General features: G+C 42.0%; 4 protein-coding genes across 4 annotated transcripts; 2 read left to right on the top strand and 2 right to left on the bottom strand.

The window, feature by feature from the left end:
• Positions 1 to 2182: 2182 nt before the first annotated feature.
• Positions 2183 to 5795, top strand: EAE97_002483 (uncharacterized protein; the record flags this gene model as incomplete). Its single annotated transcript, XM_038872994.1, has 3 exons — positions 2183 to 2763; positions 2848 to 3874; positions 3927 to 5795. The coding sequence occupies 3 exons, from the start codon at positions 2183 to 2185 to the stop codon at positions 5793 to 5795; spliced, it is 3477 nt and encodes a 1158-aa protein (XP_038736200.1).
• A 970-nt stretch (positions 5796 to 6765) lies between these two features.
• On the top strand, positions 6766 to 8439 carry EAE97_002482 (uncharacterized protein; the record flags this gene model as incomplete). The annotated part of the gene is made up of 2 exons (XM_038872993.1): positions 6766 to 7317; positions 7386 to 8439. The coding sequence occupies 2 exons, from the start codon at positions 6766 to 6768 to the stop codon at positions 7842 to 7844; spliced, it is 1011 nt and encodes a 336-aa protein (XP_038736199.1). The 3' UTR covers positions 7845 to 8439.
• A 2354-nt stretch (positions 8440 to 10793) lies between these two features.
• On the bottom strand, positions 10794 to 11955 carry EAE97_002481 (uncharacterized protein; the record flags this gene model as incomplete). The annotated part of the gene is made up of 4 exons (XM_038872992.1): positions 10794 to 11182; positions 11279 to 11397; positions 11558 to 11691; positions 11857 to 11955. 4 exons carry the CDS (start codon positions 11953 to 11955, stop codon positions 10794 to 10796), a joined length of 741 nt encoding a protein of 246 aa, XP_038736198.1.
• A 723-nt stretch (positions 11956 to 12678) lies between these two features.
• Positions 12679 to 13800, bottom strand: EAE97_002480 (uncharacterized protein; the record flags this gene model as incomplete). Its single annotated transcript, XM_038872991.1, has 1 exon — positions 12679 to 13800. The coding sequence occupies one exon, from the start codon at positions 13798 to 13800 to the stop codon at positions 12679 to 12681; it is 1122 nt and encodes a 373-aa protein (XP_038736197.1).
• Positions 13801 to 14818: the final 1018 nt, after the last annotated feature.

Here is a 14818-nt window from a genome sequence, read left to right as displayed (position 1 = left end):
TGGAAGCATCCGTCGAGATGGTATTGCAAATTCGGTAAAAGTTTAAGAGCTTTAAACTTCTCGCGATGAAGGACTTGTGGTGAATGCAGCAATGATATAGAACATTGGAACATTACCATCTACTTTTGTAGGAAGTTAAAACGAATGAAAGTTTTGAGGGTAGATTAATTAGCTTTCGAGTAGAGGATCAATAGACAATATAAAATTTACTCCGAATTTTTAATCTACGTTGAATGAGATTTCGATCTGGTGGCTGTGAAGAAACGTACAGATTCTAGAGCAACGTGTGGCATCGGCAGCTGTGATCAAGCGAGGGGGCATAGTAATTTCCAGTGCCTGGCTACCTACCGGAACGGGCCATTCAATGGATGGTACAATAGTACAATGTACCAATTTAGGGAAGATTTAGAGAAGATTTAGAGAAGATTTAGCGCTCACGAAAGGATTGTTTGTACCTACTGGGTATCCAATGTAATCTACTCCTCTAGGATGAGGTGCCATTCTGACATACGCAATGGATGTAGCTTTGTAGTTTGTCCATCTGTATGCGGAGATCCGGATATCAGAGGATGGGTCATATGAATGGAAGAATTTCATACAGGATAGTATAATATTCTAAGAATAGTTTGAACTCGGATGTTTGTGGTAGACTGTCTCAAGACAAACAGTCGTAATTTCGTCGTGGTAATCATCGAATGATCTATCTGTTTGGCTGAAGCCTTATGATGCAAGGTAATTGTAAGACGTCTCACTCAAACCTTATGTGCTACATAGACTCAAGATTGTGCGGTTATTCTCATGTTGAGTCTAATAAGTCTACACAGCATTAGCAACGTAAGAAGCGTAATCGGAGTCGAGTGTAATCGCTGTGGATGTTGCATATGTTCAAGATGGTATGTATGCTCATCGGGCTGAATACTACCTGGTTACCAATGATGTGATGGGGGCAGTAAGATGACTGTTTGGCTGCTTATTCTTCAGCGCAATGGTGGTATGAATCGATGAATCCTTTCGTTGATGATTGGAGGACTAAGCAGAATTACACCGAAGACTTGGATATTGATAATTTGATCTTGATCAAAGCGAAGCATGAATGGTATTGGATGAATCTTTGATACGTTCAACGTTATCCTCGAAGAAATAAAGGGTTGCATTGCATTACTGCACCTCTGTTAATCAGGGGTAATGGGTCTGTCGGCAATGAGAAGATCAGATCGATTGGCCCCCGTCTTCCCTATCCTTTCTATGCTATCCACTGAGTTATTACTGTTGATGTGGCATATATGCACATTGGCGCGCACACGCAGAGTTTCGGCAGCAAAATCAACAGATAATAGTCCTGTTATTGAGTTTATTGGCTTAGAATGAAGCGGTTGACGATTCATAATTACTGTGCAAGGGAACAACATGAGTGTGAGGCAAAGATTGGATGGACAGAACATCGAAATTTGGGATTGCGTTAACTGATGATCCACCCTGAGAAGCATTCGACCAATCAAAATTGAATTGTACCTGAAATTGATTCCGCTTCCATTCTATCTCTCCACTTTTTTGAAGAGACTATTCTCCATCGGTAATAGTACCAGGTTCGTCCGTCCTCCCGCACTAACTCCAAATGAGTAGCGCGTCCATTTTTTCCGTCTTCACATCCTTATCCTGGTTCAACGGTAGCAGTCACTACCAATTTGAGTCAAAACTCATTTTCCCAAGTGAAGTGAAAAGAGTAAGAACCAAGCACTAATGAAGATTGATTCTGGTGAAGGGTAAATTCTATTGTTTACTATTATTGCTAAGGGTAAATCTTAATTCATAGTCTACCACCTCTCCATTGGATCTCAATTCTCGTTCGAAAGACTTTCCATCTCAAAATCTGAAGAGTAAACCTAATTCTTCTCCTCTTCCACTTCCACCCCCAGCTTACTCCTCAATTTCAATCCCAATCCCGGACATCATTAAGCCCAATTACTACTGTGATCGTTTATCTTTCACTGTCGGGGGTTCCAACCTCTTTCGACCCTTTTGATCCATTCTATCTCCCATACGGTCCATCCCTCGTTTCCCCCCCTTCGAACCAAACCTCTTCCAGCGGCCTTCCTTGATTGCACATCTTTTTCCTTTTCTTCTTCCGGTATTCATCTAAACCCTAATGTTTTGATATTGCCATCTGGGCCTTATAGAAAGAATGGCGTCCGTCGCAGATATACAACCAGAAGCTCACCCCTCAACTCCTGATTCTGAGACTCATTACGCTTCGAATACTCAATTGAATCCATCTGATCTCACGGACTCAACTACCCCGGTCACCATTCCACAGCCAAATCCACATGAAAACCAACATCGGCCAAATTCTCGACCAAAGAATCCTACACATTCGCAGTTCTCACAAACACAGTCAGCCACAGCCCGATCGCGCGCATATTCAACTGCTTCCACGTCGTCAGTAAATTCCGTTCGTCGCAAACCTCTACCTGTAAGTGCCTCGCCCTTGGCAACCAGGTTTTCCACCAGGTATTCCACGGCGGAATACTTCAGTCCATCTATCGAAGAATTACCAGAGCCGGATCTTCCATATTCTCGGTATACGAATGTTGCAGATAGTCCAACACTTTACGAATTTCCATCGGATATAAAAAGCGCTTTGCCATTTTCCCCAGAAAGTTCTAGCAATAGAAATTCCATCCGAAGTTCAATAAGAAGTTCAAGGAGCTCCAAAAGTTCTAAAAGCTCTAAGAGTGTTTCGAAACAAGAACGTCCATCATCAAAGTATGTTTACTGGGCATTCACCATTTCTGACATCTGATCAAACTTATTCATTGTTTCATGTTGATGCTAAGACTGCTTAATTAGGAGATTCTCGAGCGAACATATCGCTTGGACTTCAGTGACGCCAACGCTACCAGAACAACCAACAGATAACGAAGAACAACCAACAGATAACGAAGAACAAATCCTTAGTCCAAAAAGTCCGAACCTTTTAGTTCCGTCTCAAACACGTCCACCGGGAGCCTCGAGGCATGAGAGATTGGTTAGTGATTCGCCATTAAGTTCTGATTCTGAATCTACCGGTCATTGGTACGGGGATTCAAGTCCAGGAAGTCGTCCGGGTTCTGCTACTATGTCCATTTTTTCATCCAAAGCTACACCACCACATAATATTATACCTAATGCTCCGGCACGAACCTATACTCACGAATCTCACGACTCTATATCAACTATACATAAACCTAAATCACCGGGGAAACTTGGTTCTTTCTTTAGTAGCTGGGGAGGTGCCGTATCCCCATCGAGTTCAACGACAACCTTTTCGGAAGATAAGGCAGATTATTCACCAAACTCACCCATACCGTCGTCAAATGCATCTCCGCACAAACTTTCGGAATTTGAAGACTCCCTTTCGAGGACACATACTAAAGCGCCACCGGCCGCAATCGATATTCCCAAAGCCAATGCAGATGCTGCCCATTACTTCGAAAACGCATATCTACAAATACCCATAGCGACGCCTAGTCCACCGCCTTTACTAGTCGAAGAGATGGAGCGAGAATTGAAAGAAATTAGCCAAGAGCTAGCATCTTCCATACGAAGGGAGATGGACCTGGAAGATCTTGTAGACAGGTTACAGCTCGAGGCCCAAAATTCAGGAACAAACAGTAGCAAGCGAACAAGTGATTATTTCTCTGATTCTGGAACAAGTGTGATTCCCAGATATGGAGAACCCGATCCTAAGCAGGATGAGCTTGACCGAATACAGAGAAAGACAGAGCAAGAGAAGGCTTCTATCAAATTAGAGCTTACAGATAAGCTACAAGATGAGAGAGCTATAAGAAAGCAACTCGAAACACAAATTCGGTCTTTGGAAGAAAGAGCAGCTCAGGTAATTTTCTCTAAATTAAACAGAAATGAATACAACTAACATAACGGCTTAGGTTGATCTTGCAGCTATAAATTCAGTGGATGCCAATGGGCGACTTAAAGAGTTGGAGGCAACTTGTGAGGATCTTCGACGCAAACTGTCCGAAGAGAAACAGATCAGGGAAAACTTTGAAGATCTTTTGACTGCACTCAAAGGTGATCTTGAAACCTCACACAACGAGCGTGATAATTTACGAGATGAAATTGTTCCTCAGCTCAAGGCACGTGTTGAAGGACTTGAAGCACAAGCTGCAGAACATGAAAAGTTGACTTACGAGCAAAGCAAGATGAATCAGGAAATCCAACTTCTAAAGAAGGAGAATACCACATTGATCAATGCCCAAAGGCTACAAATGGAGATGAACCAATTCAACACCCTTTCGGAAGAAGACGGCATAAGCAATCTACCCAGGTCGAGATCATCCATAATGAGCATTGGTGGCATCAGTGGACTCGGTGGTTTGAGTAGTGGTCTAGGTGGCTTGAAACGGGCCAACTCTCTCGCACACACTGGCAAAACTGCCAGATCACCTGGGTTATCTAGGACAACATCCGTCAAGACTGCTGAGTCTAGAGAAGCTTTGGCAGAAAGAGTAAAGGATATTGAACTCCAACGAGATTCGTTACATCGTGCTCTTAAAAGTTTGCTTGAACGTCAAGAGCACCAGAATCGTGAAAATGAAAAGAAAATTCGACAACTGGAAATGGAAAGAGATCGCGCTATGAACCAATCCCCGAGGCGGCAAGGATACGATAAGGAAGTTTCAAATCTTAGAGAGGAAATCAATACCCTTCGTCGCCGTGCTGATGAAGCAATTGAGCAGAAGTGGCAATGTGAAAAAGGTCTAGGTGGTTTGAAGATGGATCTCGATCGCGCTGAACAGGAGATCGGCTCGCTACGAAGCTTGTTACAAGAGAAGGACATATTAATAAAACGATCTAGCACAGATTCTAGTCCCGGCAGCTCACACGCAACCTCCGAGACACTTGAGCGATCGTACCGGGATCTTCAAGCGGCTTACTCAGCTTCCCTGGAGCGAATCAAGGCCCTTGAAACCTCAGCCTCTAATGACGAGGATACTGCAAGAGCTATGGAGCAGTTGGAGAAAAGCTTGTCTGACGCAATTACTGAAAGAGATGTTGTAAAACAAGAGCTTGAGGCAGTCAGAGAGCAATCGGAATCTTTGAGAGATTCCGAGAAGGTACATCTTCAAGAGGAAATGCAATTGGCAGATGAGCTACGTGAATCAGCCAGACGAGTCGAGGAATTAGCTGGACAAGTCAGACTGCAACTTGCTTCAAATAGCACTCTCAGACAGCGCCTAGCTGACGCTATTGAGCGAGGAGAGAAGGAGCAGAAAGCCAATGCGCAAAAGATCACATTCCTTCAAACTAAGCTCAGAGCTCTCGAGGAGAAGCTTATGGCTGCTCAGAATATTTCTGAGGTCAGAATTGCTCGTCATGAAGATGAGATTCGTGATATCAAGGATAGTCATAATATCCAGCTTCTTCGCGTGAAGTCGGAACTCCGTTCCCCTCGTTCATTCGGGCCTAAATCGCCAATGTCTCCTTTGTTTGCAAATGCGAAGAAGGTACCGCGTCTTTCTATTACCACATCCGGAAAAGGAATGTCGGTATCCGAGGACTCGAAGGTTGAGATTTTAAGACAACAAGTTGTAAACCTTGAAGCTGCTCTTGCAGAAGCAGATAGAGAGATGGAGGAAGTTGTCGGCCGTATGAATATCGCACAGATTGAAGTAATGGAACTACAGAACGAAAGAGAAGAAGCTGTACGTGAAACGAGGAAATTACAGAAGACGATTGAACAAGAAAGATTGAGAGCTTTCGAGGGGAGATTCGCTACTCTTAACTCTTCATCATAATGAATTTGGGGGGTGTTGAGGTAGAGGGTGGTTTTAAGATTGTTTCATCAAGCGGCTTTAGCGTTTGTCAGTCTGGTAGTGATTCTACATCAGCATTTTTACTATATTGATCACCCAAGAGCTCCGGAATTGATGAGTCTCAATGGATGGGTGAATATGGAGTTTTGTTTATTATTGATTGGCATTATTTTTTTAGTCATTGACAAAATGCATCAAATGGGATGGGCCAGTTTGGTGGCTTTTGCATCATATTATATATACTAAGGTCGACAGATATCTTGGTGGAGTCGAATGGTATTTTATCTAATATTGTTTCCAGGGTGGTGAAACAACTGAAGAGTTGTGGTCAAGGGAATGGAGACGGTTGTAATTATTTTGGTAATAAGCCTCGTGGAGACACAGGGGTAGATACATATGGGTATAGGGATAAATGAGAAGCAATGGCTTATATGGTTATTTGTTGTATATTGTATATACTGGATTTCTAGATACCAGATGGAACGAAGGGAGGAAAGGGAGAAGAATCAATTGGTTGGTTGCAAGTAACTTACTTGATCTTGGAATCAAACTGGAATGAACGGATCGTGTTGAATCAACTCTTTGGTGCTTTTATTGTCGTGACTTCAAGTTTGTGTTTTTTTTCTGGCTTTGAAGGCGAGTTGTTAGGGTGCCATCAGGCCTTTGCAATAGGGTGCGTAGAGAAAATGGAATTTGCAAGTCTTCGTTCTATCTGGAGAAGTCTCTAGCGCGTATTGCATACGATCGAATGGGTAGAGTGAGTATTATGTATTCCTGAAGTGGCTGTGGTGCACAGCCTAGATTTGGTTATGATCAAGACTGACTGTCCACCAATCATAAATTACTCCCCAGCCTCATTGGTGAGATTATGAATAAAACCTTGGAATAAAATTGTCAATATTTCTCATGATGTGATCGTTTCATCTATCTCATCTTTTTAGAGGATACTAAGATGGCATCGATTGAGATATCGACTCATTTAGAGTCGCGCTCACCAACTTCGGCAGGACAAGATCTCGTTGTATCCTCGAGTGAACCTCTCGCAATTGATATTGATACTTCTCTAAGCAACCCCGCATCGATTGATATGTCAACTCAAACAGGGTCAATTGATGTATCAATCCAAACAGAGGTGCGCCTTCCAACTTTGACAGGACATAATCTTGTTGCGTCTTCGAGCAAGCCTCCCACAACTGATACTTCTCTGAGCAACCCCGAATCTCTTACTTCTTCTGGAGCAGATGATTTGAACGCTGATCCGGTGATTTCGGCACCACAAGTCACACCTACAAAATTGGTTCTCCTCCAGGCCCTGTGGGGTTGGTTGAAAGACACAGAAATAAAAAGTAGCCCGTTAACGCTAGCTATAACGTCACTTGGTCTTATCGCCGCAGTAATATATGGAACCTCTACTTGGATGCAATCGAGCACTGCTGCCGAATCTACCGCAAAAGCAAACCGGTTAGCTCTTTGCACGGCATGTGTATCATTTCCAGATCAACCGGTAAGTCACAAGTCACATTTTATGTCGTGTAACTACACACCAAAACATAGCTCGCTGATCAGTTCTAGAATATCGTCAATTCGTATTTCTGTAGAGCAAACCGCGATGCTAGCTTAGATGCATTTTCTAAACGCGACGTAGCAGCCATCAGTCTGCCGGTATTATGGGATATGGATGTGCTTGCAGAAGCTCTGGAAATTGTACAACCTGCCTGGCAATGTAAAGCTGTGTGTGGACAGGAAAGGGTGCTTCATCCGCCAGACTTAAATCTCATGCTCTCTATTCCGATATCGAATGGCGAAATTTGTCACCTCGACTGTCTTGAACCAATTCAGACGACAACTTTTGAGAAAAAACATGGCCAATCAATGTTCAATGCAATAGGTGTTATCATGTTATTCTCTTCAATTGCACCGATATTATCTAAAAAGTATCCTAACGTCTACGCCATCGCCAGTGTCCCTATACTTGTAACGTATTTTGTGATAACCCCGGTCTCGTTGATATATTTCTTTTGTATATTATAGTTCTGAACTGTCTCATCAAACTATCACGTCATCAATTGCTTGCCGATTTGTCAGCTTAGGCTTGAAACAGCTCGCCTAGGTCAAGATAATAGGCCTCATTCTTTCAGTCTGCACCGTCTTTACCGTGGCCCGCTCAACAACAATACTGCACTTCTTCTGGTCACCCAATTCATCGGTTCTTAACCTGCAGTGTTCCATTTGCTGAGTTCATCTTTGGCTTGTCCAGGGAAGACAGCTCTCTTGTCTCTTTTCTGCAGAATAATGTGCAAGTGTCGCCGTGGATTCAATGTTTTAAGGAAATTATAAGACTACTTAGTGATATTCGGCCGCCACGAGTATATTTTCTAGCTGATACGGGTTTGAATATGGTTCTACGCAAACAGCCGCGGAACAGAGTCGAAGTAAAGAGAGAGAAAACAGACTAGGGAAGAACTGCAAGCTGAGGGGAGAGTAAATAGTTTGACTTTCTTTCAACACTTACTTTCTATGTAAGAGTTATGGCCCTGGCTTATCACACACTTAGCGAAAACACACCAAAAACCCTCATTTTTTCAACTTTTTAATTATATATTATTTTGATATATAAATAGATTGAATTATTGAAACTGATATAAATAATAAAAAATCAATAAAATAATTCAAAAAAATAAATAAAATATTTTTGATAATTTTTTGTAGAAAGTTAGAGGTTTTTAAAATTAGAATTTCTGAAAAATTAAAAAAAGAGATTTTTTTGTATAGAAAAAATATTATATATTAAAGATTTTAAAAATCTTCAATTTTAAATACTTATAACTTTATTCAAAAAATTATTAAAAATTATTCACTCATTTTTTAGGAAACTAATAATAACTAATATTTATATAACCAATTTTCAAATTATATCTTTGATTCATTAAAGAATTAAAAAAAAAATTAATTTATATAGAAAAACGATATTTTTGCAGGGATTTTGTCACGAAATAGAGTGGTGTGCGATAAGCCGGGGCCACAACTCTTACATATTATTATATACTACAATATCATCATGTTTCAATTTGAATTGTTGGATTAAGGCTTCATGGCAGTATTCTGTTCCTAGTGAATTGATCGTTTAGCTTGCGTGCTACAATAAAGCTTTGACTAGTATTTATAAGAATATTATTAATCTATATTTTGTTGCTCTAGCCCCCCTCGAGCCCCCTTGCCCCACACGCTCGCTATTCATTCGCTTCGCTACGCTTAATGAAAGTGTAATGAGATACTTATATCACTACAACGCATCTATTGATATCACCTCGGTGGTGATCATGACGTCTTCGTAATAAGTCTAATCCAACGTTTGATATTGTAATTATTCTTTTCTAGGTTCTAGAGCTACGAGAGCTATATGCAAAACGTTTGTGCGCTAACGCTAGCGTGTGCGCTCACGTGAATATTCATTCGTGTCGCAACAGCAACTCATCGTACTATCTATTTGTTACAATTTTTGTTTTTGAAAGACATATTCACTGTTATTGACTTGATTTGTTTGAACAGTTGGTTTCATTGATCTGCTACGCCTCAACCTTTATAATACATTGTGTCGACGTCAAACTCTCGTCTCCGATATTCAAGATTACAGTGGTAAAAAAGGTGTATGGTAGGTTATCAGACGAATAGTCGCGAGGAGATTGAATGACTATTGTCGTTATTCGTAGTGTGTAAGCATATCAGACACAGCATCACACTACGATCATAAGGCCAGGACTTAGAATTGCATTCTGTTTACTATGTAGGACAAGAAATTCGCTCCACACTCACGGTACCTAAATTTTACCCTGAAATCATAATTTCAATAGCTGGTAACTTAGTTTTCGCCTTTGCAAACATCTTAATTCTACTCCTCCTTCGTAAAATTACACCTCTATGATCTATCCTTCTTTTACCTAGTTGTGCCTCACAAACAAACACTCAACGATCTCAATATATGGGGTTGGTAACTGGCCTCCCTAATTCGCTCACTGTCATCGAATTCGGATTTTCCCACACAGGAGGAAGGTGGACCTAGAAGCCTATTGCTCCCTAAACACTATGACATACTTTCGAGAGTCTACTACTGCAACTTGCACATAATATCCAGGATCGGCAAACAATATCACCCTAGATGTTATTGAACCTGATGAATTATCTCTTGCATTTGACTACGTGAGAAAATTGACATCAGGATGGACTTCCCAAAGCCTTCATTTGTATGCAGACTTTTTTTTCTCACCTTGCGGTAATGTTTACGGCTTGTTGAGAATGTTCATTCTATACTTCCTCTCCATCTTCGAAAGTTTGATGTTTGAAAACATGACACATTTATGTTGGTAGTGTATTGATTTATAGCGGATATTTGTAATCATGAAAATGGCTAGCAATATGATGAATCCAATTTCTCAAATATACCTATCTAGGTACTTTTAGATGAAATATGAAGGATGCCTGACTTGGCAATAAGATGTAGCTGGGAACGGTGCTTTGTTGATACTCCCAATGCATGTGCCCTTGCCTTACTGTCCGATACATGGTTTTGAAAGGTTATGCAATTTGATTCAACTTATTGATCAAATTCATGTAAAAGTTTGATGTGTGCAGGTTGGGGATTACTTCACTCAAGAAGCTCATTGCAGGTCCTCAAGCCTATTCCTTTTGGAGGGCAGTTAGACACTAGTCTTTTCTCTATCCCGAAATTGAAATACAAGCTTTTCTTGCTTGGGATCACCCTCCGTCGTAAAATTTATATCCAAAGAACCTTGGCGGATATAAATTTACAATCATATGTTGCTGTGCCTGGCGGACTTTTGTTCTTTACAACCTATATCCATATTCCAAACTCCATCATTGCAAATGCACGCTTCGCTTTCCTTCCAATCCCAATCCTTAACAAACAAGATATTCCTTTTCACATCCACTCTTCTTCAAAAGTCATACGCAACAATGCTAGCTTCAATCACTATCCTCCCCATTATCCAGCGCTTCGTCATCTACCTCTTTTTCTTCTGGCTCCTCAACATCAAATTTCTCCTCTCCGTCGTCGTCTTCTCTTGCTTCACCCTCCCCTTCTTCATCATCCTCGCCTTCCTCTCCCTCCACCTCTTCATCATGCTCTTCATCTGCATCCATTTCGTCGTCATGTTCTTCTTGTGCCTCCCCACTGCCCCCACTGCTCCCATCTCGCCTGACCTTTTTAGCCTTTGGTTCTCCATCCCCTTCTCGATCCAACATTTCCGAATCGCCCTCTCCGTCTTCACCTCCCGCTTGACTTCCAGCTACTTTGTCCGCTGCGACTTTCTTTCTATATGTATTTCTTTTGTCGCTTTGCAATTCGATAAACTCTGATATTCGTTTATTCGTGATTAGCATGTGGTATTTCCCTTGGTTTGCCTTCCAACAAACGCCCATAACCACACAATACAGAATGGAATACTAACTCGCAAGTTCCGCCTCCAACCTTGGTTTAAAATCAGGAAATTCTATATCATCCAACGCCTTAAAAACATCTTGCGGCGCTATCGTTTTAACACTTCGGCTGTGTGCGTTTTCATTGGCACTATTCCATTCCAAATCGCATTAGCAATCTGCTCACACAATCTCTCCCGCTTCCCTTCTTCATTTCTCTCTTAAACATTCGTTTTCAGTGTTGCCCGAATATCCAATCGCTTTTGCTCCTCTCAATCCTCCGAATCTCCAAAGAACCCTAATCTACTCACTGTGTAGCCAAATAATTAACAAAAATCGTCGCGCTCTTTCCCATCGCCAACATTGCATTTCCCTGAATCTGCGTGTTGGGCGGCAACACGCTCTTCGCCAATCGCGTTACGATACTTTTCGGGAGACTAAGATCCTGCCCATCACCACGTGTATTAGTTTGATGTATAGTCCGAATGCGAGGAGAGAAATCGAAGTAATTGAGGTCACTCAGAGTCAATGGAACCCAATTCCAGAAATTCAATCGAAGAGAAGAATTTGGAGTCTGGTCCGTCTAAAGAAAGTAATTATAAGAACAAACCTCAATACTAATTCCTTCTCGAACTACCGTCGTTTCTTTGACAGGTGTAGCTTCATCTCCAACGACCGGCTTCGCGACATCGCTCTTTCGTGGCGGCATGTTGAAATATTCGTATTCGTGAGAAGGAGGAATTAGGATGTCCGGTGGTAGTGACGTCGAGGATGGGAATAGTAGTTTGATTTATGGGTTTGACTTTGAGCAAATGCGATTGGGCAATTCATTTCTCAATTGAGAGGCGGTGAAGTATTTAAGCCTGGGAAACACGCTGACGCGAAATTCCGTGTAGAGTCACGTGAAAGTATTATTACTGTGGCTTCTGAGGGGTATGGCTTCCAAGGTTTGAATTGTTAGTGAGGCTGTAGAAAGTTCAACGTATTTTGCTGAGGCTAGCAGAGTACTCGGACAACGTTACTTCGACTTTTTCAGATGTATGAGCGCAATGTACAGATTTGAAGCATTTAGAAACTTGGAATAAGTGAAGCCAAAGCTTATTTGTGTATTGATTTTATATTTAATTTGTCATATCTGCATGCTACATCATGCCTCTGTGTATTTCTTCTGTTGCTTCAGTCACCAGACTGTGCATATCATAAATAAAATCTCCCATCGAGTGGTGAATTTCAAATTCCCATTCTACAGTGCAAACAATGTTGCACCGATCAGCACGGTTTCTTCCCCGAGTTGTCAATCTCCATCAATATAAACAAATCCTCCTTGGTATCAATATAAGTAACCCCCATCGTTTATAATAAACTAACTCCACTGCCCCCATAACCAAACAATGCATTTAAACAAAAAAAGAACTGGCGTCCAGGCCTAATACTATGAGATGGCCAACCCAATCTCACGGTCGCTATCCCAGAATGACGGGTGCGCAGCACGTGGTGGTGGTCTTGGTGATAATGATGTGACTGGCCCAGGCGTCCCCGGGCCTGGTGTCATTTCTCGGAATGACATGGGTGAATCGTTGTAGTCTCTGTTGTGGCTGTAATCTCTGTGGGTTCGAAAGTCATCTTCTGGATCGTACCATGTCGCTACCCTGTCATTGGCTCTCAATTCTTTTGATTCGCCTCCATTGCCACTTTTGATACTCCACATACTTCTCGCACTCAAACTACTCCTCCTGCTCTTCGTACGTGAATGGCCTCCTGACTTTGATAACCTTGATCTATGTCGTTCCGCTGGTTTGATAAATGGTTCTGCACCCGGTATGATTTCGTCGGTAAGACCAACTCTAGCGTTCGGAGCCTGAGCGAGGAAAGTAGGGGTATCAGGTACGTATCCTGAGATACCTGAAGGGTAAAAAGTAGATCGTGTTCGAGTGGATGTAGGAGAAGCAGTCCACGTCCAACCCGGAGAGTGCGCCATTTGTATTGTGTTGGATTGAAAGTAGTCTCGACCTCCAGTCTCCTTGTCGAATACCAAGTCCTCGCCCATAAACACCTTTCTTTCATTCCCAGAGCGTCGCCATGATTCGATTTCGCTGTCGTCTATCGGAGTCACTCCTCTTCCACTAAAACTACGTTCCCTTCGATATCGCCTGAGAAGATATACAGCAATTGAAACAACTATGATAGCGAGTGTACCGAGGACAGAAGCGAGAATTATGATCAGCGTATTGCGATTTGTACCAGAGCTTGTGGATGAAGTTGCTGTTTGAGTCGATTGAGCATCACTCGTTGTGGCTGTTGATGCAACTTCGGCATTGCCCGTAAGGTGCTCTGTTCCAGAAGTTGAAGAGGCTGATAGAATAGAAGAGATAGCGATTGTGTTTGTGATCAATGATGTGGCTGTAGATAACGTGGATGTCGATTCATCCTTCCTCGATGTCGAGAACTCTGGTTTTGTTGTGCTAGGAGATGTTGAAGGTGATGGTTCTGATATCGAGAAACCATTTATAGCAACGAGTGTTTGAGCGGATGATAGAAGAAATAACATCAACATTGCGAACAATAAGTGAATGCCCCGCATTATGATGAAGTGAGGTTGCTTGGCCAAGGAGCAAGTATCAAGCTCGATTTATATTATCAAAACATTGTTATCAGTCGTTGGACTGTTGAACCGACTGGGTCCTTTTGTTACTTCTCACTTCTTGGTCTTGATTGAAAAATGGTGTAATGAATATGAAATGTAAGTGAACGAAAGAGGATGAAAAAGGTTAGGGTTCAAGAGAAATAAGTGAACGAGTCTTATTAGGATCTATTGATCCTCAGAGACCAGCCCAAATACCCTGACAGATCTAGTTCAGACGTAATGAAGGTCCAAGATCAACTCAAGATGTAGGCACCAGTACCTATATAAGAATAATAAAACTTGCAATGATCGTATCCGGTACTTGGAGCTACTTTTTCAAGTGGAGAAAGTGTCTGTGTTGGACTATGGAGCGGCATAAGTGTCTTACCTATGGTCTGTGAGGTCGGGATCATTTGATGGATGGATGCGTATGTGTTGTTGTATGGTATGATGGTATCATCGAACAAACAAAGAACTGAACTGAGCTGCAGGTGGGTGTGCACTGTGCAGAAGTGCAGAATTATTAGATCCTTGCCCATCTTTCCGACCTTGGGCGGTCAATCCACCCACCCGAGCCACCCAGCCTGATCGAGGACCCAGGGGTAAGTGTAAACTATTCTTGGTGGGGTGAACAAACACTGAAATCAATATCCATTGGCTCCAAGAGTTTCCCTGGTTCAAAACCAATAGTCTTTGGAGACCATTGAGTGGTTGATGTTGAGCTGTTTTCCGATGTAACCTAGTTGAAGTCCTCGGAGATTTTGTATAGTCACGGAAGTGAACGAATGACAGCTTGACATGATATTTGACGCCATTGCCGAAACGTGCCTCGCATATCGAGTTACAAGGTACGTGACATGGAAAAAACTTATGGCTGGGGTTATACAATTCAAGAGTGGATTAAAATGATTTCGAAGCTAGTCAACAAGAGGAAGGGCTCGAGCGTGAT

This window comes from Botrytis byssoidea, assembly GCF_014898295.1.
Source record: "Botrytis byssoidea strain MUCL 94 chromosome Unknown BBYS_004, whole genome shotgun sequence".
In the NCBI taxonomy this organism is placed as follows: Eukaryota; Fungi; Ascomycota; class Leotiomycetes; order Helotiales; family Sclerotiniaceae; genus Botrytis; species Botrytis byssoidea.
This window is presented reverse-complemented; position numbering and strand designations above follow the sequence as displayed.